At 66.4% G+C, this 24,181-nt stretch overlaps 1 protein-coding gene and 1 long non-coding RNA gene across 17 annotated transcripts in view; one reads left to right on the top strand and one right to left on the bottom strand.

Moving 5' to 3' along the window:
- BEGAIN (brain enriched guanylate kinase associated) overlaps window positions 1–23,439 on the top strand; it is a 44,346-nt gene extending 20,907 nt beyond the window's left edge. For 5 of the 13 annotated variants that reach the window (XM_049113486.1, XM_049113479.1, XM_049113483.1 and 2 more), the window contains 5 exons: window positions 15,510–15,671; window positions 16,971–17,037; window positions 18,082–18,189; window positions 20,411–20,494; window positions 21,419–23,439. In XM_049113486.1, the coding sequence (XP_048969443.1) occupies window positions 16,987–17,037; window positions 18,082–18,189; window positions 20,411–20,494; window positions 21,419–22,789 (1,614 nt within the window). In that variant the 5' untranslated portion in view covers window positions 15,510–15,671; window positions 16,971–16,986 and the 3' untranslated portion in view covers window positions 22,790–23,439. Of the gene's footprint in view, window positions 1–6,802; window positions 7,001–11,893; window positions 11,984–14,242; window positions 14,473–15,509; window positions 15,672–16,663; window positions 16,733–16,970; window positions 17,038–18,081; window positions 18,190–20,410; window positions 20,495–21,418 lie in introns of those variants that run through there. The other 8 variants (XM_025443172.3, XM_049113478.1, XM_049113476.1 and 5 more) reach the window with 6 other exon arrangements.
- On the bottom strand, window positions 1,522–6,342 carry LOC118355512 (uncharacterized). 4 transcript variants are annotated; one of them, XR_004818111.2, is made up of 5 exons: window positions 6,198–6,342; window positions 4,545–4,831; window positions 3,972–4,086; window positions 3,170–3,319; window positions 1,522–1,857 (listed from the first exon to the last, which is right to left on the bottom strand). It is a non-coding gene; the product is annotated as an uncharacterized LOC118355512 (long non-coding RNA). The 4 variants fall into 4 exon arrangements; XR_004818113.2 differs by having other exon boundaries at window positions 3,972–4,079; XR_004818114.2 differs by having other exon boundaries at window positions 3,972–4,079; window positions 4,515–4,598.
- Window positions 23,440–24,181: the final 742 nt, after the last annotated feature.

Genomic DNA, 24,181 nt, shown 5'->3' with positions numbered 1-24,181 from the left:
AGGCTTGAAGAATGAATAGGAGTTTGCAAGGAGGACAGGCTGGAGAGACTTTCCAAGGGGCATAAGGGCCGAGGAGGCCTGAGGAAGCAGGGGTGCATTCTGGGAAATGGGTGAGGGGTGGGGCATGCGGGTCCCAGGAGGGCCCCCGAGGGGAGCCCCTCCCAGCAGAGCCTGGGTGCGTCCCCAGGATTTTTGCAGCCCTGGGCCCCCGGTACTGCTCCCCGCGGCTCTGGCCACCTGTCATCTGGCGTCCCGCGTACCCCCGCCCTCGCTCAGCCGCGCCCCCCCCCCCCCCCCCCCAGCCTGAGCAGATGTTCCTGTGACACTCGGGGGTATCGGGACGTCCAGAGTCCCGCCTCGGAGCAGCCGCTAATCCTCACATTAATCGGCTCCTCGGCTTCCCTCGCACGGGGTCCCCTCTGCCTTGGCTCCCGCTGTGGCCACTTTGTCTGCCGCAGGCCTTCGGGCAAGCCCTCTCCTCCGCGCCGGCTCCCGTCCCCTCTGTCGTGTAGGAAAGTGGGTCAGCCGCCGCAGGGACAGAGAAGGTGCCCAGGAAACCAGAGCTCTTCCCGCCATGCGGCCACCCCTCCCTCCCCCCAACTAGAATTTTTCAAAGTTGTGAACTGTGATGAGCATACACAAAAGGTAATAAATATCCGTGCGGTCGAGAGATGGAGTTCAGGAAGAGCCGGCACCCAGGGCACCCAGGGCACCCAGGGCACCCAGGTCGAGAAGACCAGGCCTGCCGCTGGCCCTCCAGGGGCGCCCCGGGACCCCCCAGTCACGGCTCCCTCCAGCTCCCCAGAGGCCTCTGCCAAGCGGATTGGGCCACCTAAGGGCACCCCTAACTGAGTCTTCTTTTGCCTGGCCTGGAACCTCACATACGTGGAAACTTCCAGCCTGTGCTTTGCAGGCCGGCCTTTTTTCATCAGAAACGTCTGTGTGCGTGTTTGGGGGGGCGGTCCACAGCTGGCGCTCTCGGGGAGCTGCACGTGTGAGTGACGTTACTGCCGCCCGTTTATTCGCTAGCTACTGGGGGAGTCGGGGCGGCTCCCTCCTGGGCCTCTGGCACGGGCTGCCGGACACCCCCGTGCAGGTGTTCTGGGGACCGCGCGCCGCCTCGCGGGGGGGTACGCCCCGGAGCAGGAGGGCCTGTGGTCGGAAGGAGGGGAGGCCACACTCCGGAGGGCGCTTCTCCCAGTCAGGCCGGGGCCCTGGGAGGCCCCGTGTCTCCCCACAGCATCCCCGCACTCGGCGTCGTCAGGGGGTGGCCGTGGTGCTATTTCTTGGGGTGGCGCTCATCGCTCGGCCCCGGATTACTGCCCATGGGGGGCTCCTCTTTCGTAAGTTCTGTACGTGTCTTCCCGCCAGGTCGTCCTCCCGGCTTGCGGGTGATCTTGGGCCAGGTCCTTGTCGCTTGCATGTGAGCGAATCAGCTCCCAGCGGCTGCTTGCTTCCCACCCTTTAAATGGTCCTCCGATGAACACAAGTTCTTACTTTTCTTGTTTTTTTTTAGGATGTTATTTATTTATTCATGAGAGACACAGAGAGAGAGGCAGAGACACAGGCAGAGGGAGAAGCAGGCTCCATGCTGGGAGCCCGATGTGGGACTCGATCCTGGGACTCCGGGATCATGCCCCGAGCCTGAGCCACCCAGCGGCCCCACAAGTTCTTGCTTTTAATTCTGTTGAATGTGTCAGGCGTTTACTTTCTGCAAAGCTTTTTTGCACAGGGACACCCCGATGCTCGGGCCTGCACTCTTTGATCCGCTCACAGGACCCATCCTTGCTGTGGTTCTGCCCATGCCAGATGCTGTTCTCCAGGCTGGAGACACTGGGACAAGCCCAGCCTGACATCCTGGAGACAGAGACAGACGTCAGGTCGTGTCAGAAACATCAAGTCCCACTGGCCTCCCCTCCCAGGACTCTCCCTGCACTGGCTCCCTCTGGCCATCTGACCTCCTTGCTGATCCTCAAACACATTGGACAGGCTCCTGCCCCGGGGCCTTTGCTGAGGCTGCTCCTTTCTACCTGGAATGTTCTTCCCCAGATAGCACGTGCCTCCTGCCTTCTCTCTTTTCACATCTTTTTCCAACGTCACGGCGGTGGGGGTCTCCTGACCACTGTTTCCATTTATAATATTAACCCCCCACTGTGCCTCTTCTCTGCTTTGATTTCATCCGCCGCCCTGATCTGCCCCTGACTAGTGTTTTGTTTTATTTCTTTATCTTATTTATTATCTGTCTCCCCCACTGCGAACCCTTGTCCAGAACTAGCACATAGTAGGTGCTCAGTAAATGCGTTTGACTGAGACTGTACTGGGGCAGACAGTGAGGAAGGAGGGGTGGGACGGCCTCTCCCCACTGCTCACAGTGCCGGGGAGGGGGGCTTCTCCCCTCTGCGCCCCAGGAAGAGGAGTGTTGGGAGCACTAGTGCCCCCCACCCTACTCCCTGGCCCTCTGGGACTACTGTTGTGTTTTTTGTTTGTTTTTTTTAATCACCCCCTGAGAGGCCTTCAGAGCTGCGAGGGCCTCTGGTGGAGGGACTTGGCCTCAACAGTTGGGGGGGGGGGTGTCTTGCTGAGAGAGGAGCAGGAGCAGGGCAGGGGGACCAGCGACAGGAGCTGGTCGACAGGTGGGACCGTGGCTCTGGAGCCAGGGCTCGTCCTCACCTGGCGGCTGAGCCCCACCTTCCCGGTGTTCCCCTCCCTGAGGGATCACCACACTGGAGGGCCCCAGGGCGACCGAGGGCCCTGGGGAGACCGGCCAGAGGCAAGAAGGGGATGTGTGCGGATCTCAGGGGCCAGGAGAGCCACAGCCCCCTGAGCATCCTGGCAGCGCCCAGTTGGAGGGGTCCCATCTGGGTCTGGACCAGATGGTGCAGCCCGCTCACCTGTGGGTGCCCACTACACCTGTCCCGAGGGACAAGCAGGCTCCCGGCACCCCCTCCAGCGTCCCCCCTCCTCAGGGCCCTGCCAGCACCCTTCCTGAAGCCCAGAACCAGAGGCGAGCCGCTGACAGCTCCAGATCCCCACTGACCCCCCAGAAGCCCCAAACTTCTGTGTGGCATCCAGGTGACCGTTAGCCCCCCCGTACCCTCCCCCACTGGTCACTCCGAGGTGGCCTGTCCTGCCTCCCTCCACACCCCCCTCAGGGACCCCCTTCTCTCACCTAGGAGTCTCCACTGCCTTGGCCCCCTGGGTTGTCACTGTTGATTTAATTTGTTCATCGATCGCGCACTTGACAAATATTTATTGAGCACCCACTGTTTGCTGGAGGCTGCCGTGGCCACGAGGATACAGCCGTGACAACAAAATCCCTCTAGTTAGGAGAGATGGAAAACTTTGTAAAATAAATATCACAGTGACCAGAACTATGGAGACCAAAAATGCCCCCCAAACGGGTGGGTGGGGGTTTTGGCAGCAGGGCCTGGGAGCCCCGCGCCCCCCCCCCCAAGGTGATACCTGAGTGCAGGGCTGAGCAGGTGAAGGGTCACCATGCCCATGTGCAGGGGGGCCGGGGGAAGAGCCCCAGGCAGAGGGAGCAGCAGGTCAAGGTGCAGAGGAGGGAGCTGACCCCCAGCAGAGTGAGGAGGGGGCTGGGGAGGCTCGGGGGGCAGATGGAGGCTCGGGGTGAGCGGGGGACCATGGCGTGGTCGGGTTTGTGTGCAGCAAGGGTGCAGAGCTGGGAGGCAGGGACCTGGAGAGTCGTGACAGCCGCTCTGACCGGGCAGTGGCCCTGGACGTGGGCGGAGGACCCTGGAGTATTTGGGAGGAGCGCGGACAGGGTCTCCTGATGGGTTGGGTGTGGAGTGCGAGGCAAGGTCGGGCACCCAGGACAACTCCTGGGTGTTGGGCCTGAGCAAAGGGTAGAGCCGCTGTCACCCGAGATGGGAGAGCTGCAGGGGGAGGGCAGGTTTGGGGACGCACAGGCCGCCATCTCACCCCTGGCCTGGGGTGGCCCTGCTGCACACCTGCTCTGGGCAGGCCCATCCTGGAGGGCATCGCCATTCCCTGGGCAGGACGGGTACGCAGTAGGTGCTCCGAGGGATGAAGGACCGGCTGGCATCGTGGTCTTGAACCTGCCAACTCAAGGAGAGGTTTCCTGGGGACTGTCCACCTGCTGAGATCCATCTGATGTGTCCAGGATTGCTGTTGGGGTTTCTGGTCCCTTCCCTCCAGACCGCCTTCTCTCCACCTCTTGTCTCCTCTACCTTACTGAGCAGGCACAGAGCAGGGACCTCCTTAAGTGGGGCCCCCAAGGCTCTCTGTCCCACTTGTAAACCTGACCCTAGAGGAGGAAGTCTTATGGGCTAATTCTTACTATGGTGTGAGTGACTACCTCGTTTTGAGCTCTCCCTTTGGGATTCAAGGCACTGCAAAGAGACCCTCTACAGAGACTGTTCCCTCTTCTCTTGCCCTGCCCTTCAAAGTCTCCTGTCCTCACAGCACCTCTGAGTCCCTACTCCTCTGCAAAGCCTCCCTGATGAAGTATGTGGTTAGGAAGGTAGATTCACCTGGGTTTGAATCCCAGCTCTGTCACTTACTGGCTGTGTGGCCTCGGGCGAGCTTCTGAACCACACTGATTCTCAGTTCTGCATCTGTAAAGTGGGCACAGGAACAGTAGCGGCTACATTAGAAGGTTGTTTCGAGGGTGACGCTGTTCCCATGGACCTCGGCACGTGCTTCACGCTCTGGCTGTTAACTGCCGGCCCCTCTGACGGTAGCTTCTCTCCCGTCCCTACGCTCGGCCGAGGCGGTGGGGCAGGGGGGACGGTCGGGAGCTCGCACTGGGGCAGCGGCGGGGCGTCCGTCTTGACGGAGTCGCCGCTCCCTGCGATGGCGAAGACGAGATGGGCGTCGGGTGACGGCAGCAGGACGTGGGGCCCGGTGTCCCGGGGTCCTCGGCCCCCCTTCCCACGCCCCTCGTGGCTGACAGGGGCAGGCGTTGTGCCTCTGTGTGCGCCGTCCTGGCGGGAGGGGGTGAGGGCCAGGGCTGGGGGACCTGCGGTGACGTTTGGAGGGGTCGCCCTGGCGAGAGGAGGCCATCCTGGTGGCCACCACTAGGCCGCTGGCCCTGACACAGGCCTCGCCCCCGGCCACGGCTCCTTTGTGTGCTGAGGGGCAGCGCCCGGCGCCCGGGGAGGTGAGGGTCCGGTGAGGACACGCGGGTGGCACACAGTGGGCCTCACCGGGGGACTGAGGACTGCCCGTGATCTCGGGGAGAAGTTTCTAGGAGGCCACAGTGGTCACAAGTGGGCTTTGATTACACATGGGAACCCGGAGCCCAGAAAGGCGGCTCCTTCCCGCCCAGGGCTAACGGGTTTGCCCCCTGGGGCCTGCTCCTGTGGGCCTGGAGAGGAGCAGGGGTGCGGAGGGGAGGTGCAGCCGCAGGGCGGCCCGCCACGGGCCCAGCGCAGTGGGGCGTCGAGGCAGCGCAGCCTTGGGGCGGCTGCCCACACCCCCCGTGGCGTGGGGTCATTGATAAACCCCCCACAGCTCTGATAACCTTCCCGAGCCCCAGAATTCTAGAAGCCGAGCCCTCCGCCCACCCACTTACTGTGCCCGGCTGTCTGCAGCGGGAGCGGCCGCGGGGTGGACTTAACGAGGCCTGCGTGGGGTCCTCGCGGGGCAGTCAGGACCCGATCCCAGGGTGCCCACCCGAGGCGCCGGCTCACTGTCTCTGGGGCCGGCGGCCGGTGCTGGGGGATTAACAGGGCGCCCCTCGTGGCCTATGGGGTTAGATCAGCTCCGCGGCCCTTCCATCCAGCTGTCAGGCTGACTCCGGGTAGGGGGGGTTGTGGCCTGGGGCAGGGGAGGGGCCTGGGCCCAGGTGTGCGCAGCCCGCCTTCCAGGCCCCCCTAGAGCCCAGGCCAGCTGAGCCCAGTGTGGGGGAACGGGGCACTGGGCAGGGGTGTATGGGGGGCTTCTTACCGCGTGGATTCCCACCCCTCCGGAGGCGGCCTGCTTAGGGCTCCCCTTGCTGGCTCCCTGCCCAGGGACAGCCCCAAGCCCAAGCCCACCGCCGGTCCCCCCACTCTGCTGCCCTGAGGACCACACACTGGGCCTGCTCTCAGAGCCTTCTGCCTCCGGATCCCCGCATCCCGGCCAGCACCTAGTCCACCCTTCCCCCGGGCCTGGGCTCAGGTCAGCCCATCCTCGGGCCACAGCGTGCCCCTGCCAGGCCAGGACGTCCTCACCTCCGGACCTCTGAGAAGAGGTGCTAGTGGGAGGAGGAGGGCTCCGCTGTGCCCGTGGCTGCTGAGGAAGCAGGTCACTGAGCTCTGAGAAGGGACAGGCCAGAGTCAGGTGCATGCTGGTCCTGGTACACCTGGGAGTGAGGACAGACAGGCCTGAGCCAGGTGCATACCGGTCTTGGCACACCTGGGAGTGAGAACAGATAGGCCTGAGCCAGGTGCACACCGGTCTTGGCACACCTGGGAGTGAGGACGGACAGGCCCGAGCCAGGTGCACAGCGGTCCTGGCTCACCTGGGAGTGAGGACAGAGAGTGTTCCCATGGAGCAGAGAATGTGACAGTACCCAGAGGGTCAAGAGAAGGTTGTTCTCAGTGCGGGAGACGTAACTCTCCCTCTGCCCAGGAGAGAATGATCTGGAAGAGAGGGAGCGATGGGTGGCTCAGGAGCGAGGCGAGAGGAGCTGCGCCAGGCCTGGAGTGGGCGGAGGGCTGCCTGGCGGGTTGTGTGTAGTAACAGGCGGGCGTGCCGGGTGTCGGGGCAGATGCTGGTAGGTGGGTACACCTGCTGCTGACATCTGTGGAAGTTCCCTTGGGGCGGCTTCGTTTCCGCAGGGGAGAAGGAAGCGAGGTCATCAGCTGGGAGTGGGGCTGGGGGCGGAGGTGATAGGATTCCGGGTCACTCGATCAGTTGAGCAGAGAGTGAGGCCCGTCGCGCAGCTCTGTGATTTCCTGCTGTCCACGGGGAGGGGGCCGACCTCGAAGGGAGAGATGGGGAGAGGATGTGGCAAGTGGTGCACGGGGACAAGGTAGGTGGGGGGTGGATGGAGGGGTGTCCTGGCGGCAAGCTGGGGAGAGAACCGGGTGTCAGAAGTGGGATCACTGAATGGAGCTGGCCTCGGTGAAGGCAAGTGGGGCGTCCCTGTGGGTGTGGGAGCTGGGCCGGGTCCTCCCCTCTGCCCTGGGAGCGCAAGCCCTCCACAGCATCCCCCCCACTCCGTCATGGCTGCAGCAAGGGCTAGTCACGCATGTCCATGTGCCAGCCATGTGCTGGGGACCCGTGCTCTGTGCCCCTGACGGTCCCCTCTGCCAGCCGGCCTCCGGAGGCCAACACAGCATCTGTCCAGAGGCTTCTGTGGCCGGAAGGGGTCGACAGCTGTACACTGGGCATCGGGAAGCCTGGGTTTGGCTGGACTCAGAGGTGACACCTCAGGTCACGCGGCCACTCAGGGCCGAGGTCTTTCTCTGTAACCCAGGTCTGTTGGGACCAGCATGGACAGCAGTGACCTGCGGAGAGGGGGTACTGAGGGGACTCGGGGCTGGCGGCCAGCTCTGCCCCCACCAGAGCCCTGCTGTTTATCTCTGTTCCTCTTTGGGGGCAGAGTCCTCCGGCCCACCCGATGGGCCTTTCTTGAAAGGGCAGCTGGGAGCTCAGGGCCACTGTGCCGTCCTGAAGCCATGGGCACCTCTAGCACATGGCCACCAGGCTGTGCGACCCTGAGGAGGAGGAGCAGACGCAGCTCCTGCTCCCACACGGCACCCCCTGCATTGTAAGACCAGGAAGCCAAGAGGGCTTCTGACCCAGCGGGACGTCTAGGGGGGCTTCCTGGAGGAGGGGACTAGAGTGAACCAAAGAGCCGGGAAGGGATGAGCTGAGCAGGAGGGGGCGAGCTCCCCCTCCTTGCAGCTGCTCTGTCCACTTGCCCGGGCCTGCCCAGCCCCTGAGGGCTCACTAGGCCTCGGGGTGGGGGGCAGGAGCAAGGCTGCAGCCACCCGATGATGAGGTGAGGCGGGTCAAGCAGGAGGGAGCAGCGGGACAGCCACAGCACCGGGGCAATGGGGAGGGCAGGAGCCACCGTCCCACGGTGACCTCAGTCCCGGGGCCAGGAGAGAGCAGGACCCGGCAGGCGTTGGGTTCGAGGAGTCCCTCCACCTCCTAGCTGGAGCTGGCGACCCCTCCGGGCTGTGGGCCCCGGGTCAGCGCCGTGACAGCCCCCTGCCCCGTGCACACGCACTGGCACACACGTGCCTGCACGCTTGCGCACCACCTTCCCGTCGCCGTCGAGGGCAAGAGGGACAGAGAGAAGGGTGTTCTGTGCCAGGCAGGAGAGTGGTGGCCGCTGGACACGGACACAGGCTGCGCACATGACGGTCTCGGAGGCGGGAGGGGGACACCGAGGTCCTGAGGGGACTGTCTGTGGCTCCTGCCGTGGAGGGTCCGCGCGGGCCCCCCTGAGGGTTTCACACAGCCGTGCCCGGGGCTGGGGGCACCAAGGATGGCAGGAGACTATGGGAGGCTGGTCCACGGAGTCGCGGCCGGGTCCCCGGGATGAGGAGCCCGGGGGTGGGGGCAGGGCCAGGTGCCTGGAGAGAGCCGGGGAGATTGGCCCTGGCCAGGGGGCAGCAGGGACCAAGGCCCTGGGGTGGGGGAAGCCTGATGGCCAGGGGGAGCGAGGGAACCCCCACACCGGCAGGGGCAGGGCCATGGTGGTCCCGGGGACCAGGGGCTCCGGACGGACAGACGTGGGGGCATTTTGAGCGGGTGCTGTGGCTGGCCTTCCCCGTGCGCCCGGCTGCCGGGTGGGGAGGGATGGGGACGCGGGGGGCGCCCTGGCCCGGGACGCTCGGGGAGCCCACTCAGCCCCTGTAAGGCCGGGCCCTGCGCACAGCGGCTGGTCCCCCCCACTGGGGGCCAGCTGGGGTGTTGGGGTCCCCGCCGCCGCCAGGCCCCGGGTGCGGAGGAGTTAACCCAGGGCAGGAGGGAGGGAGTGCGATCCTGGCAGAGGGGACACGGGGACAAAGTCACCAAGACGAGAAGCTGCCTGCAGCATGTGAGCAATGACAAGCAGTTTGGCGCTGCTGGAGCATGACTGTTGGGTGGGGCCTGAGCGCTCCCAGCCCAGGGGACGGCTGTCCTGGGGGGCAGGGGCGCGGGGACACAGGGGCCCTGGGACTCCTTCCACCAAGGCGCCCCGCCTTGTCGCCGCCGCACACACTCCCGCCCACCCCGCCGGGGCGCACCCGACCCAGTGACCCTGTCCACACTGCGCAGCAGGGAAGGCTTCCCTCCTAGCACCCCAGGGCTCCCAGAGCCCACGTGCCTCCCTCCCCGTGCCCAGCACGGCACGCGGTGCCACGGACATCAGGGGGACAGAGGGCACGCGGCCCCGGGTGGCCCTGAGTGACGTAGGAAGGGCACCAGGAGGCAGCCAAGGTCTGATGAGGAGAGGTTTGGAGACGGAGGGAAATTTCAGCCAGGAGGAACCAAGAAAGGCTTCCTGGAGGAGGTGGCATTTGAACAGAGCCTCGCAAGAAAAAAGAGGTTCTGGGGACTCAGAGAAGGAGGCGAGGATGTTCCCAGAAAAGGGGACAGCACAGACAGCTGCCTGGGGGGCCGGTGTGAGTGCGGCCGCACTTGGGGGACGAGATAGGGATGCAGAGGCCGTGGTCCTTTCCCGCAGGGAGCGGGGAGGGGGCCTGGTGTGCGGGGCTCAGGTGTGGCTGCAGGCCCCCCTTGGCCCCCGGCTAGGTCACGGCAGCCCCAGGTGGCCACACAGGTGCCATCCGCACCTGCCTGAAGGGGGAGATGGGCGGGAGAAGCGCCCCTTCACCTCCACGCCCTCGGGCCCCCAGGTCCTGGCGGCTGGCCTGGCGGGGCTCCAGCCTAGTCCCTGGGGGGCGCTCAGACATCGCCTGTCACCCTGCCCCCCCCAGCTGCCCCACTAGGGCCCCGGTGCCTCCCAGGCCCATGTCCAGACACACGGGGCACCACGTCCCCGAGGGGAGCCCGGGATCACCAAGGCCCCGGGGCTCAGGGCACATGGGCTGGGCCAGCCGTCCGTCCATCTGTCTGCCCAGCAGCCGCCAGGCCCTTCTGCCAGCAAGGGCGGGAAGGCAGCCTTGAGCGCCCAGCTAGGGGTGACACTGCATGGTCATCCCCGGGGCCAAGGCCCTGCTGACAGCCGGCGGCCGGCCAGCGGAGCCGAGGGAGAGGCCGTGAGTCCGTCCTCCGCTGTCTCCCCGCTCCAGCACCTCGGCAGGCCCATGGGCGGGGGCGGCCCTCCCTGCCCCCTGCCCCCCCTTTCCACGGGGTCCCGGGGGGGGGGGGCGGCGGCCCCAGGAGGGGCCAGCACATCTGGATCTCATCCCATCCTCATCCCAGACTAGCTGTGTGATCTTGGGACGGTCGCTTAGCCTCTCCGGACTCTCGTTCTCTCATCTCTGGGACGGGGGCACCCCCAGCCTCAGGCTGGGAATGAGAATTTGTGTCAGGACAGGAGCGGGTCGTCGGCAGAAAATGCCCTGCGTGTGACCACAGGCGCCAGCCCTGCCCCTTCCCTGGGCCCCAGCCTCCCCCTCCTCTTCTGGAAACGCGCCTGCCAGGAGCCCCAGCCCCCCTCCGTGGGGGGGCCCTCTGGAGTGAGGACTGGCTGAGGGCCGGGGTGGGGACCCCACAGGCCTGGGGTTTGGAGCCCGGCCCGTCCTGCCCCTGCTCCGCTCACTCGGCAGCGTGGGGGTCGTTGGCCGAGGGTGGTCGCTGGGACGACCCGTCCACCCGGAGGCCCAGCCAGTGCCCTGCCCACCGCGCCCGGACTCGGGGACCCAGGGCCAAGGGCAGCCCATCTCACAGATGGGAAAATGGGGGCTCGCGGGAGTGGTGACCGCGTACAGCGCGGAGCCCGGGCCACAGCCCCCCCGCTCCCAGCTCGGCCGGCAAGTCAGCCCGTAAGGTCATTTTCTGGGGGGTTGTGTGTGCAAAGCTTGATCCTTAATACGTTCCCCCCCTGTTTTTTCATCACTATAGGCAATAGGACAAATCTAGGAAAGTACAGAAGAAAAATTTCAAATTACCCAGAACCCGCCACCCACCACGACAGCATTTCTTTCGCTGCCTTGCTTTTTGTGGCCGTCCGTCCACAGACATTTTTGAGTGGGATTACACGGCTCCATCAGAGGCCGCGTCTCTGAGCGTTGTTTGGAAGCCCATTGCGGGGGCTGCATCCTCTCATCAGGCTTTGGCTCTGGGGCCGGCGAGGCCAGCGGGGCGTCCTGGACACACTGCGGGGGGTGGGGGGACGTTTCCTGGTGTCCGCAGCAGGGTGGCACCAAAGAAGGGCAGGGCACACCTGGGTCCCCTCCCGCATCCATTCAGCCGATTCTGCTCCCCTCCGGCCCACCCACAGCCCAGGCCACAGACACAAGGGGCCCCACTGTGAGAAGGGGTCCCCGGGAGGGTGAAGTGGGCCCTGCCCAGGACCCCTAGCCTTTGCCAGGTCCCTCAGCCCCCAGGACCCCCTCCCCTATCTAGACGCATGAGCCCTTCACAGCCTCCCAGCACAGGTGGGGCCTGACATCACTGTCCCTCCACGCCCCGTGCCCCCTAGGGGTCTCCGGCCACGGGATCCTGCTGTGGGGACCCTACCCCCGTGACTCTTCTCTGAGGCTGAGACCTGCCTGCAGAGCCCCTGCCGCTGGTGGGACACAGTGCCACCGCCAGGCTCCAGCCAGGGCTGGCAGGTGCACAGGCCGGGGTCCCCCCTCTGGTTCCTGCACCCGCACCCGCACCCTGACACCTTGCTGATGACCCGGGGATCTGCTGCCCAGTGTGGGGGCGGGCTCCACACCTCTCTGTGTCCGTGCCCACGGCGGCCCTGCGCGGCCCGCGCCCCCGTGCTGAGCAGCTCTGTCCTCTTCGCCCACAGGCTGCGCAGCCCCTGGGTGCCCTCGTGCCTCGGGCAGCCCCGCATCCTGCAGGGCCGACTGGCCAGGTCCTCGCCCTCGCTCTGGGACAGGTAACACACCTGGTGTCTCCCCACTTCCTTGGTGTCTCTGCGTCTGTCCCCAGACATCCCTCCCGTGTGTGCGTCCACTCACTCGAGCCAGATGGGGAAGGGTGTTGGGCCACCAGCACATCCCTGCCGCACCTCCTCGTGCCATCCGTCTCAGAGGCAAGGCTCTCAAGCCCCCACGGCCCGCACCCCCGGCCCTAGCCACAGGCTCCATCCTCGGGCTCCCGCGCCCGCCCCGGAGTGTCCAGGAGGGGCTCCTGGTGGAAGGCCGGAGGGGATCGCACCCGGGAGGGGCCCGCGCTCATGAGCTCATCGTTCTCCGTGAGGCGGGAAAGCGCTTCTGGGGGCTTCCAGGGGCCAGGGAGGAACCGGGAAACACCCCGTCACCCACACACGCCCCGCCAGGTTAGGTGCACGTCCTCATTTAGTTCACCGAGACACAGGTCAAAGTGAAGGTGACTTCAGCGGGCGACGGTCTGAGAAGGGCGCCCTGAGCTCGCACCCTGACCCCTCCGCGGAGGGCGCGGCACGGCTGGTCTGGGCACCGAGGGCTTCCGCACCCTCCCCGTGCATCTGTCGAGGGGCTGTTTGCAGAGGCCAGGGCCTCCCCAGCACACTCCACACTCGTCGCTCCGATGGGGGAAGCCGAGGCCCCGGCCCCAAGCCGCCCCCTGGGATTCCCGTAGCCTGGAAGGCCCATGGCCACGTGGTACTTGCCCCTGGCATCGTCTCTCAGTGGTTCTGATGAGCCCCCAGCGCGGGCTCCCGTGTGGGTGCGCATGTCCCTGTTTCACGGACGGGGACACTGAGGCGGAGGCCAGGCAGGGCTCAGGTCGACGCCCTGGGGGGTGAGAGTGCTGGCAGGGATGGGGGTACCACCCAGGTGACCGCAGACCCCACGATGCCCAGCCCGGGACACCTCCTGGACCAGGTTGGGGAGGGGACAGGTCCAGAGCTTCTGAGTGGCTGATCTCTGGGACTTGGTGACCGGCTGTGAGGGGACAAGGGGCAAGGAGGCCCCATGGCCTCCCGGAGTCTGACTGGGGACGGAGGGTAGCTGTCCCTTGTTGGGGGTGGGGGAGGCAGAGGCCAGGGAGGGGTTAGCCTTGGAGGCACGGAGTGTGAGTGCCGTGGGCCATGGGCGGAGGGGCCGGCGGGTGGCTGGACGTGGCGGGAGTGGACTGGAGATGCAAGCAGGTGGGGTGGGGGGCCCCATGTGTGGCTTGGGGGGGGCGGAAATTCAACCCGAGATGTGCGGGGAGGGAGGGGCCGTGCAAACAGCGCCCTGATGGGCCTGGGCAAGGCCGAGGGGTGTGCAGGCAGGGATGGGGGGCTGTGGTGGGCTCCGGCCGCCGGCCTGGGCATCCGCTCTGACGGAGGGCTGCGGGGGCGGGAGCCAGGGGCCGGGGTGCTGTGGGTGCCTCTGGTAGGTCCGGAAGGCCCCAGCTCGCCACAGCGGTTGCCAGGGCAGCGGGAGGCCTTGACCAGGTGCCCACCTCCCAGCCCTGCCGTGCGCTTGTCCCACCACAGAACCTGTTCCGTGTTCGCGTGGGTCTCCCTCCAGACTGAAGGCTCGACCGGGTGGGGGCCGCGCTGGCCCTGCTGGCTGCTGCAGGGCGGGGGGCAGGAAAGGCGGTCTGGCCTGGGGGGACGTGTGGCCGGTCACATCAGGAGTGGGCGGTCTGCATGGTGGTGGGGTGCGCGCTGTGGTTGCAGGTGGCTGGTCATGGTCTGGGAGGGAAGGTCACTGGCTCTGGGTGGCCACACGAGTGGATGGGTGATGCTCTCACCTCTTCCCGAGGGTGCAGACCCCACCTGTGCCTTGTGACCGAGGGCTGTGGGTGGACCTGCAGCCCCCACGGGGGAGAAAGGCTGGGGGCCGAGGACCATCTGGGTGGGTCTGTAGCTGCAGGATGGGGCAGTCAGGCATGCTGCCTGGAGGAGGCGGCCAGACCTGCGTGGGCAGCCGTGGGCACAGCTGCAGGGCTCTCCTGGATGAACGCTCTGCATCCTCCCTGGAGACTGACCCTGGGGGAACCTGCCCCCCCCTCCTGTAAGGTTCTCAAAATGTAGGCAACTTTTTAATTTTTATTTATTTAAAAAGATGTAGGCCTGGGCAGGAATCCAGGAATGTTTCATTGAGATCTGCTGGGTGTGCGCCCGTGGGAACGCGAGTGGCTTCCACACCGGGCCGGAGACTGCAGGAGACTGCCTGCCCCGGTCCCCTCACTCCGGTGTGGGCCTCGGAGGTGCTGAGAACACGGGCTCCTGCCCAGGGTCCCACGCCACACCTGGGCAGACTCCCAGCCCTGCCTGTCGCCAGGTTTTCAGCGTGACACCCTGGGACTCCCCTCCCACTCCCATGCGACAGTCTGGGGCGGGCACTGTGTACTCCTTCCTCCCTGGTCACAGCAAACTCACCAGAAATTACCATTCCAAAGGGCATTGGCCGCAGACCGTCCCCTGGGGGCGTCCACGTGTTCCGGCAAAAGGTGGGCTCACTTGCCCCCCCGGGGGGGACCGGGGCACCTCTCTGGGCAGAATTTTATTCCGAGTCTGGGCTTTGTGTCCACAGGGCAAGGTCGGGGCAGTCCCCTCTTTCCAGGGGGAAGCCAAGGCCGGAACGGATAGTGGGCAGCCTGGCGACCCAGGGCGGCCCCGCAGCAAGGCTGTGTCCCGCCCGCAGAGGCCCCGTCACCCCGGACGCCAGGCTGTCACTGCAGCCCAGGGGCTGGTGGGGGGAGTGCGCTGAACAGAGCTGGAATGTTGGCCCCACGCGAGCCTGGCACCCCGCAGACGCGCCCGGTGCTGGGCACCCACCCGCACAGCCCCGGCCTGCGGGGACCCAGCCTGCTGGCCCCACGGTCAGGGGTGAGGCCTTGGGCCAGCAGCCGGGCGCGGCGCCTGGAGGGGCAACCGTGTGTTCGGGAGGGCGGCCCCCTGCCCTGGTGCCCGTGGCCCCCACAGGGGCTGTGGCCCGCCCGGGAGTTCCCGGCCACCGCGCTTGCCCCTCCTGCCTCCCGCCGCCGCGGGCCATTTCCTGGGGCCGGCCCCGCGGTCTGTGGGGAGACGGAGCCTCCAGAGCTGGGGCTGAGGCCCTGGAAGGCTTCCTGGGGGAGGCGGGACGTGAGCAGGCCGGGGCTGTGCACCCTCCCGAGCTGTGCGCAGCGGGGCCCCTGCGCCCGGGGCGCACGGGCACAGCCGACTGGGGGAGGGGAGGCCTGGCGGGCCGAGCGGCCCCGCCCCGCGGCTGCTGGACCCCGGCTCCCCCGCCGGGCCCCCCACCCGCCAGCGGCGCCCTCCGGAGGCCCCGAGGCCCGAGGCCAGGTGCCTTAAGCCGTCCCCACCCCGCCAGGGCCTGCGCAGGGGTTTACAGGAGGCGGCGCGGGCGCGGGCGGAGGCGGGGGCGGGGGTGGGGGGCGCGCGTGCGGGCCGGCGTCGGGGCGCACCCAGGGCGCGGCTGGCCCCCTCGGGCTCGCCTCCCCGCGCTCAGCGCCGCGGCCCGGGCCGCCGCCGCGTGTCGTTGCAGCGCGCTGCAGGAGCAGAAGGGCGAGCTGCGCAAGCGGCTGTCCTACACCACGCACAAGCTCGAGAAGCTCGAGACCGAGTTCGACTCCACGCGCCACTACCTGGAGATCGAGCTGCGGCGCGCGCAGGAGGAGCTCGAGAAGGTCACCGAGAAGCTGCGCAGGTAGGGGCGGGCCGGGCGGGGCCTGCCTCCAGGGGGCCCTGCCTCCTCGGGGAGGCGGGGTCCGGCCGGTGGGACGAGCTCCTCTTGCAGGGCCAAGAGCGGCCGAGTCAGAACTTGACCCTGCGCCTGGCTGCTGCCAGGACAGGCTCTTCCCAGGCACCCCTCTATCCTCTGTTCGTTCCTCTCCTCTGGTCTTGGGGGGACAGCAGCGGGACACACATGCGGCCATCTCCAGACCCCTCCGGGCCCCCCGGGGCCCCAGCCGCCGACCCCTGAGCCTGACAGGAAAAGCCACAGCTTAGCCCTGTAGAGGAACCAGTGTGTAGGGTCCGTCCCCTTGAGCAGCGTGGCAGCAAGTGGAGTGGTGGGCAAGGTGTGCCGGACCCGACTACTCACTCCCTTACGAACCAAACTTTCCTAAGATCGTTCGGGGTATTTAAGATATTGTCCTAAAACGTGCTGCACACTTTCCAGCCTTGAGGAAGACAGCAACTGAATGCAAAGTTTGCCGTTGGCTCGGTTTATTTTAAACATTTATAGTGCGCGGGCTGGTGCTGGCCCCAGAAGGGATTTGCCAGGAGGGCTGTTTGTCTGCCCCTCACCGGGACCTCCCCCATCTAGTTGCGTGGGAACCAGGCTTAGGCCATGCAGTCAGACCTCGGTGAAGGTGTCGCCTCTGCCACTCTCTGCTTTAAGCACCTTGAGGCTGTTTCCCCAGTACCAGTGGGCACACAGGGACACAGGTTGTCAAGAGGATGGACACTGTCCCAAATCCCCTTCCACCATCACAGTACATGGCAGTAGTAGAAATATGGCACCCGACGCCCACCCAACACCTGCTTCCACCTTCCTCCTCCTTCTAGGGTTGCAGGGTGGGGGTGGGGGAGCGTGTTTTACCCACCATGTGTCCCCAGCACTCGGCCTAGGGCCCACTGCGTGGCCAGTTCTAAGTCTCTGCCCTGCTAACCTGCTGTTGAATATAAACCCCTTAGCCAGGCTTGCAAGAACCGTGTTTAAATGTGAGTAAGCTGGCTTTGAGCAAGGACCGGACAGAGCCGCTTGTGAGTACAGGCCTTCCCTTTTCATCTCCAGGGGGTCCTCGACCCTGGCCCACGAAAGGCCTCTACAAGTTAGCTTCTTGCTGCAAGCAGAGGAGCAAGTAGACCAGGGTGGCACCAGTGGGTGGGCTGGGGGCAGGGGCGGGGGGCTGTGTCCAGCCGAGCCCTGCTCGGTGGGCTCTGTGGCCGTGGGGGCCACGGCGGGGTCAAGCCTGGCCCAGCAGCGACCCCGTTGTTCCAGGATTCAGAGCAACTACATGGCGCTGCAGAGGATCAACCAGGAGCTGGAAGACAAGCTGTACCGCATGGTGAGGGCCGACCCTGCCCCAGCACCCCCAGCCCGGAACCCCGGTGGTGAGCCACCAGCCGGGCTGTCATCTCTTGCCTGTGCACTGTGCAGGAGCTGGTGACAGGCTTGGCTTCCCGGCCTATGCACCCCACCAGGGGCTGGGCCAGTTCCCCCCACTCCTGCTGCGAACGGGTGGGTGTCAGGACCGGGAAGTCCGAGGGCTCCGAGCTGCCCCGTGAGCCTCCAGGGCATGGTGTAATCACCTGACCTGGAGGTGCGAGGGTGCTGTGGGACGGAGGACCTGGGCTGGGGACCCAGATCTGGTGGGACAGAGGCCTGAGTTCAGGCCCTGGGTGAGCCGGAAGGATGTCTGAGCCCAGCTGTGCCTCTCACGGGGCCCCCCCGGCTTTGCGTGAAGAATGGGGGAGACGGTGCTGCCCTGACCCCGGCGCGGGCAGAGACCCTCCGGGCGACCCTCACACCATCTGCACGTGGCTTCAGCCGTGCCGCCTGTTTTTTAAGTCCATCAGGCTGTCGAGACCTCAGTTTGGACAGGAGGGATGGTGGCGGTGGCGCCGGCCTCCTGGTCTCGAATGGCTGGCGTCAGGGAGGGGCCGATACGAGGTCCCCCCTCGTCCTCGTTTGGTTACGGGCTCGCTTTGTTTCTGAAAATCACCAACGGGTGTCGAGCACCTGCTGCCAGAGCTGAGACAGGCGACCCTGGGCTTTCTGAGCTCAGCTGGAGGCTGCAAGAGGACAGGCTTAAGGAAGAGACGGGGGGCAGGGGCGGGCGGTGCGGAGCGCGCACTCCGGGGGCAGGGGCAGGCCGTCGCCCCCGCCAACGCGGGGGGCGCGGGTGAGCAACAGGCCCAGGGAGGCAGTGACCCGCCCAAGGCCGTCTGGCTCGTCGGTGCTGGAGCACAGGTGGATTTGAACCTGTGGTCAGTGCCCTTACTCCCACCTTCCTTGGTCTCGCGAAACCTCATCACTACAAGAGGGCACCCGGGGGCCTGTGGGGCCGACCCCCTGCGGCTCCTGCCCACACCCCCCACCCCCGCCCCAGGGCCAGCACTATGAAGAAGAGAAGCGAGCACTGAGCCACGAGATCGTTGCCCTCAACAGCCACCTGCTGGAGGCCAAGGTGACCATCGACAAGCTGTCGGAGGACAATGTGAGTGTTGCACCTGTGACCCGGGGGGCCTCCAGGCCTCGGGGGCTGGCGCGGGCAAGGTGGGAGGACGGGGCCGCCTCACCGGAGATACGCTGCCGAGGGCACCTGGGAAGACTGTGCTGGAAAGAAAACGGCTCGAGCATGCTCACTCGGGACTCCTGCCCCCGCCGGCCCCGGTGGGGCTCAGGGCCGCGTGGCTGACGGGCCCAGCCGCGCGCCACGCTCCCGACGGCTGACCGCACGTTCACTCACGGTGGCTGCTTCTTGCCAGGCCCTCCTGGGCTGTGAGAACATGGTGTGAATGACACGGGCGAAAACCCCTGCCCACGTGGAGCGGACGCCTGAGCGGGGAAGCAGTAAACACGGTGGATGGGCAGGCCGCGCCACGTGCTAGAGGTGCTTCACGCGCCTGGGAGGGACACGCAGCAGACAGTGCTGGGGAGTCGTTCGGGTCCTTCTGGAAGAGGCCAGAGAGCTGGCCCCGGGCGCCCGGGGGGAAGAGCCTTCCTGTGGGCGGAAGGCACCGGAGTGGCAGAGGAGGGTCTGCAAGACCAGCAGAGGGGCCAGGGGGGCCCCGGGGGCAGCGAGCAGCCCAGGGTCTGAGGCCAGAAAGAGAACGGGAGGCCATGCTGTGCAGGCTGCTCTAGGAATCTGGCTTTTGTTTTATTTTATTTTTTTTAAAGATTTTATTTATTCATGAGAGACACAGAGAGAGAGAGAGAGGCAGAGACACAGGCAGAGGGAGAAGCAGGCTCCCTGCAGGAAGCCTGATGTGGGACTCGATCCTGGGACCCTGGGATCGTGCCCTGGGCCCAAGGCAGATGCCCAACGGCTGAGCCACCCGGCGTCCCAGGAACCTGGGTTTTATTGTGAGTGAAGTACGGAGCCACCAAAGGTTCCTGAACAGAGGAGTAACGTGACTGGACCGAACAGTTTTCTGGGCTCACCGAGAACAGACTGCAGGGACAAGCCGCAGCGGGAGGCTCCAGGAGGTGGCGGTGGCTGCGATCCAGGCTAGGACAGTGGCTCGGCCAGGATGCCGCCTGTGGAGTGGGGAGCAGGGCTCAGGTTCTGGTTCTGTGTCGAAGGTGGAACCCAGGGCATTAGCCGCGATTGTGGATGTGGGGTGTGGGGGAAGAGAAGGGCCCCGCCCAACTGCAGGGTTCAGAGCCCGGAGGGGAGAAGCCCGAGATGGCAGGCCATCAGGGGGAGAGCGGGGCTGGAGTTTAGGGCAGAGATCAGATGGGGAGGCCCCAGCACAGGCCGCACAGGGCGCAGGGAGCCTGAGTGACCCGGGACGCGCTGGCAGACCTGGGCCGGCCAGGCAGTGCTCACAGCCCTCTGACGCCGGGGGCAGCCGGCCTGGGGCCTCAGGGGGGCCAGTTCTCGGCTCTCAGCCAACCGTGCCCTTCCCGGGGCCTCAGGAGACACCGAGGAGGCTGGGGACCCAGTGTCTCTCCACTTTGCAGCCCAAGTTGGGGGCACCAGCCTCAGCACAGCTGGCGGAGGTGGGGGAGCCTCCAGGAGCAGGGTAGGGGTCAGAGGTGCCCCTGCCTCCCACAGCCTGCCTGAGCTGCAGGACGCCCAATCCTGGTTGAGCTCTTGGGGGCCCCGCAGTGCACCCCAGCGCCCTCCCTGCCGAGGATCCCGGGTGGGGGCGGGAGTGCAAGGCCCAACCACAGGCACATGCAACAGAAATTTTCCAAAGATGAAACCAAATGCCCTCAAGTCCTACTGTTTGCATCTGTTTTCAGCTCAGGAGCTGAGCCAGTCCCTGCCCGGACCTTGGGTCACACAGGCCACCTGCCCCACCTCGCCTGGCCCTCACCCCGCCCTGCAGCCACCCCCATAAGCAGACCACACTTGAGCAGCGGGGATGCGTGGAACAAGTCTGAGACTCGGGGAGGCAGGGGCTGTGGGCACGTTCCCTGTCACCTGTTGTGCCGACACGCTTCCCTGCGTGGTCTCCGTGCCTGGGGCTTCTGGGGGTTCGGGGGCCCCCGGAGGCCCTCCTTCCACCGCTGCCCCCACCTCCCCATGCACCAGCAGCTCCAGGTCAGCACGGAGGCCCCCGTTCTGCAGGCGAGGGCGTGAGGCCCTGCCAGCTGCACAGCTGCCCCCCCACCCGGTCTGTGTTGGCCACTGGGCCTCGGGTGTCAGGGACCGTGGCAAGGACCGTGGCAAGGGGCGAGCCTGCCAAACGCCTTCTCTTGTCTTCCAGGAGCTCTACAGGAAGGACTGCAATCTAGCGGCGCAGCTCCTTCAGTGCAGCCAGACCTACGGCAGGGTCCATAAGGTGTCTGAGGTAACGCGAGCACCCCCAGCCGGGCCAGCCTCGCCCCCAGGCCTGCCTGGACTCCTTGCCCACAGGCCCTCCCAAGGGAAGGTGCTGGAGAGCCCGAGTCACGGCCCTCCTCCCTCCTGCAAGTACCCCGCCCTTTCTGACTACGGAGCAGGGGCCACCCCCCCACGCACACCTCCTCACCCAGCGGCGACAGCCTGCGGGTCCCCGTGCTTTCCTCTGGGGGCTGCTCCAGGCCCCCTACCCGCTGAGCACTGACGGGGCAGAGGGGCCCGGGTGAGCCTCACAGAAACCCTGTGGTTCGGTTGGGCACAATGGCTGCACCCATTTCAGAGATCAGGGCTCCCTGATGCCAAAGCCACAGTGGCCTGTGGACCCCCACCCCTGCCGGCTGCCCCCACCCAGGCCTGGGGGTTCCATGTCTCCTCTCCCCTGGGCCTGGGCCATGCCTGCAACACTCAAAATAGATCAAACAGCAGCGGGACATCCCACGAGGCACCAGGCGCTCGTGCCGTCAATCTGTGTTGCATCTGAGTCTGTCTTGTTCAGGAGCACCCAGGCCTCGTGACCCGGCAGGGGTGCCACCGACAGACCTTGGGGCTGGGAGAGCAAGTAAGCCCCTGGGTGGGAGGAAACGAGGGGCCTGCAGCCCCAAGAGGGGCCAGGTCAGCCCCTGGTGCCACCCTCGGGGCTCTTCAGAGCCCAGCTGTGGGGGGCCGGGGAGATGGGGGTGACTGGGGGCCCTCGGGGAATCTCAGGAGCTTGTGACACACGGTTCCAGGAGCCGGCTCTAGGGGTGCCATTCGAGAGGCCCTGGGCGGTCCCCCTCCTCCGTCTGCACACGTGTCGGCCACGGTCACAGCCGCAGGTGCCGGGCTGACACTACCCTGTCCCCGCCCTCCCCTCCTCACTCCTGCCCCGTTGCAGCTGCCCTCTGACTTCCAGGAGCGCGTGAGCCTGCACATGGAGAAGCACGGCTGCAGCCTGCCCTCCCCGCTCTGCCACCCGGCCTATGCCGACAGCGTCCCCACCTGCGTCATCGCCAAGGTGCTGGAGAAGCCCGACCCCAGCAGCCTGTCCTCGCGCCTGTCGGACGCCTCGGCTCGCGACCTGGCCTTTCGGGAGGGGGTGGAGAAGCAGGGCCCGCGGCCCCCCTACAAGGGCGACATCTACTGCAGCGACACGGCCCTCTACTGCCCCGAGGAGCGGCGGCGCTCCCGGCGGCCCAGCGTGGACGCGCCCGTGAGCGACGTGGGCTTCCTGCGGGCCCAGAACTCCACCGACAGCGCGGCCGAGGACGAGGAGGAGGCCGAGGCCGAGGCGGCCGCCTTCCCCGCGGGCTTCCGGCACGAGGCCTTCCCGGGCTACGCGGCCTCCCTGCCCACGTCCAGCTCCTACTCGAGCTTCAGCGCCACGTCGGAGGAGAAGGAGCACGCCCAGGCCAGCACGCTCACCGCCTCGCAGCAGGCCATCTACCTGAACAGCCGCGACGAGCTCTTCGACCGCAAGCCGCCCGCCGCCGCCGCCGCCGCCGCCTACGAGGGCAGCCCGCGCTTCGCCAAGGCCGAGGCCGGCGTGGCGGCCCCGCTCGAGGCCGAGGTGGCGCCGGGCTTCGCGCGGACCGTGTCCCCGTACCCGGCCGAGCCCTTCCGCTTCCCCGCGTCCCCGGGCCCGCGGCAGGCCCTGATGCCCCCAAACCTGTGGAGCCTGCGGGCCAAGCCGGGGTCGGCCCGGCTCCCCGGGGAGGACGCGCGGGGCCAGTGGCGGCCGCTGAGCGTGGAGGACGTGGGCGCCTACTCGTACCCGGCCCCCGCCGCGGGCCGCGCGTCGCCCTGCAGCTTCTCGGAACGCTACTACGGCAGCGGCGGCGGCAGCCCCGGCAAGAAGGCCGAGGGCCGCGCCAGCCCCCTCTACGCCAGCTACAAGGCCGACAGCTTCTCCGAGGGGGACGACCTCTCGCAGGGCCACCTGGCCGAGCCTCGCTTCCTCCGCGCCGGCGGCGACCTGAGCCTGAGCCCCGGCCGCGCGGCCGACCCGCTGCCCGGCTACGCGCCCAGCCCGGGGGACGCCGAGAGGCTCGGGGTGCAGCTGTGCGGGCCGGGCGGCAGCCCCGAGCCCGAGCACAGCCCCCACAGCTCCAGGGACTCCCTGGAGCCCAGCTCCATGGAGGCGTCCCCGGAGATGCACCCCGCCGCCCGCCTCAGCCCCCAGCCGGCCTTCCCGCGGACTGGTGGCTCGGGGCTCAGCCGCAAGGACAGCCTCACGAAGGCCCAGCTCTACGGAACCTTGCTCAACTGAACAGGCCGCGGCCACGGGGCCCCCCCCCGCCCCCCCCCGCCCCGCGACCCGAGAGGAGGCCCCCCACGCCGTCTCGTCCACCCCAGCCCCCCCACGGTGGAACGTTTTTCACACCCGACATCCTTCCCCACCTGAGATGAGCATTCCCCCCTTTTATAAAGTGAAACTATTTTTATAGAGAAAAAGGGTCTTTCTTAACGCACTTGGCCTCCAGCTCCCTGGATGGCAGCCTTGGCGTTTTCAACACAAAGCTCCTTTATTTTTCGGGGGAGGACGAGTGGGGCCTGTCCCTGGGAGGGGAAGGACGGCGTCCCGTGGAGACACCCCAGTGAGCCGGTGACAAGGGAACCCGAAGCTCTGTCCACGAAGAGGGGAACTAGAACGGGTGGAGGGATGTGACATGTTTTTAAACTGTTCTCGCCGTGTGACCGACACACCACCCCAGCTCTCCCGTGGTCCGTCGTCCCGAGTGGGGCCGGTGCTCGTCCCCCAGTGTCCCGCTCCCCGGCACCACCTCGCTCTACCTCACACGTAATGAGGCCCTCTGACTCCCGGTTTCTGTGGCTTGCTTTCCCGTCGTCCGCGATGCATGCCCTGTCCCAGGTAGTACTGTACTTCCGTTCATTAATAAAAGACATCGGTGGAAAGGACTTGGCTCTGGCTTGTTCCTTCCGACCGCGGGGACGTGTGGCCCTGGCTGCCACCCCGTGTCCCTCCCGCCAGCATCCGAGGGCTTCCCCTGTCCCCACCCCTGGGCGCTCTTCTCACCCCTTCCAGGACATTCCTTTCCTCTCCCCCACATATTTCTGCCCCTTTGCCCTTTCTCGGGTCTCAGACTCGGCACCTGCCTGGAGGGTCCCGAGGGCAGCTCTCGTTTCTCTGAAATGTCTGTTTTGCCCCATGTTGAGGGGTGTTCTCGCTGGGGAGGGAGGTCGCGGCGCCGCCCCCTGGCCTCCCTTGGGCGTGGGGCTGCCGTGGCCCGCCGTCCGTGGGGAGCTGTTCCCGGGGGTGATCCGCCCTTCTGCTCTCCTGCCCCTTCAGATCTCCCCTCCGCCTTTCTGCAGTTTCCCCGAGGGGTGTCCGCTCGTGCATTTATCCTTCCTGGGAATTCACAGGGAGGCTTGTATCTGTGGATTGCTGGATTTCATCAGTTCTGGAAAACTCTCAACTTTCAAAAAAAAAAAAAAATTAAAAAAAAAAAAAAAAAAAAAAAAAAACTCTCAACTTTCTTAAATGCTGTGTCCTCTCTCTTCCTGGGACTGCCCGGGGAAGTCTGCGCAGCTGCACCCCCTCCTGGGTCTCCTGCACTTGGGCTCACGGAGCTCAGCCCTCGAGATGCGCCTTCCACTTCACAAGTTGTCTGCTTTGTCCACGTGGCCGCCCGACACAGCC

This window comes from Canis lupus, chromosome 8, assembly GCF_003254725.2.
Source record: "Canis lupus dingo isolate Sandy chromosome 8, ASM325472v2, whole genome shotgun sequence".
Classification (NCBI taxonomy): domain Eukaryota; kingdom Metazoa; phylum Chordata; class Mammalia; order Carnivora; family Canidae; genus Canis; species Canis lupus.
The sequence above is the reverse complement of the archived record's forward strand: the minus strand, read 5'-3'. Positions and strand labels throughout refer to the sequence as shown.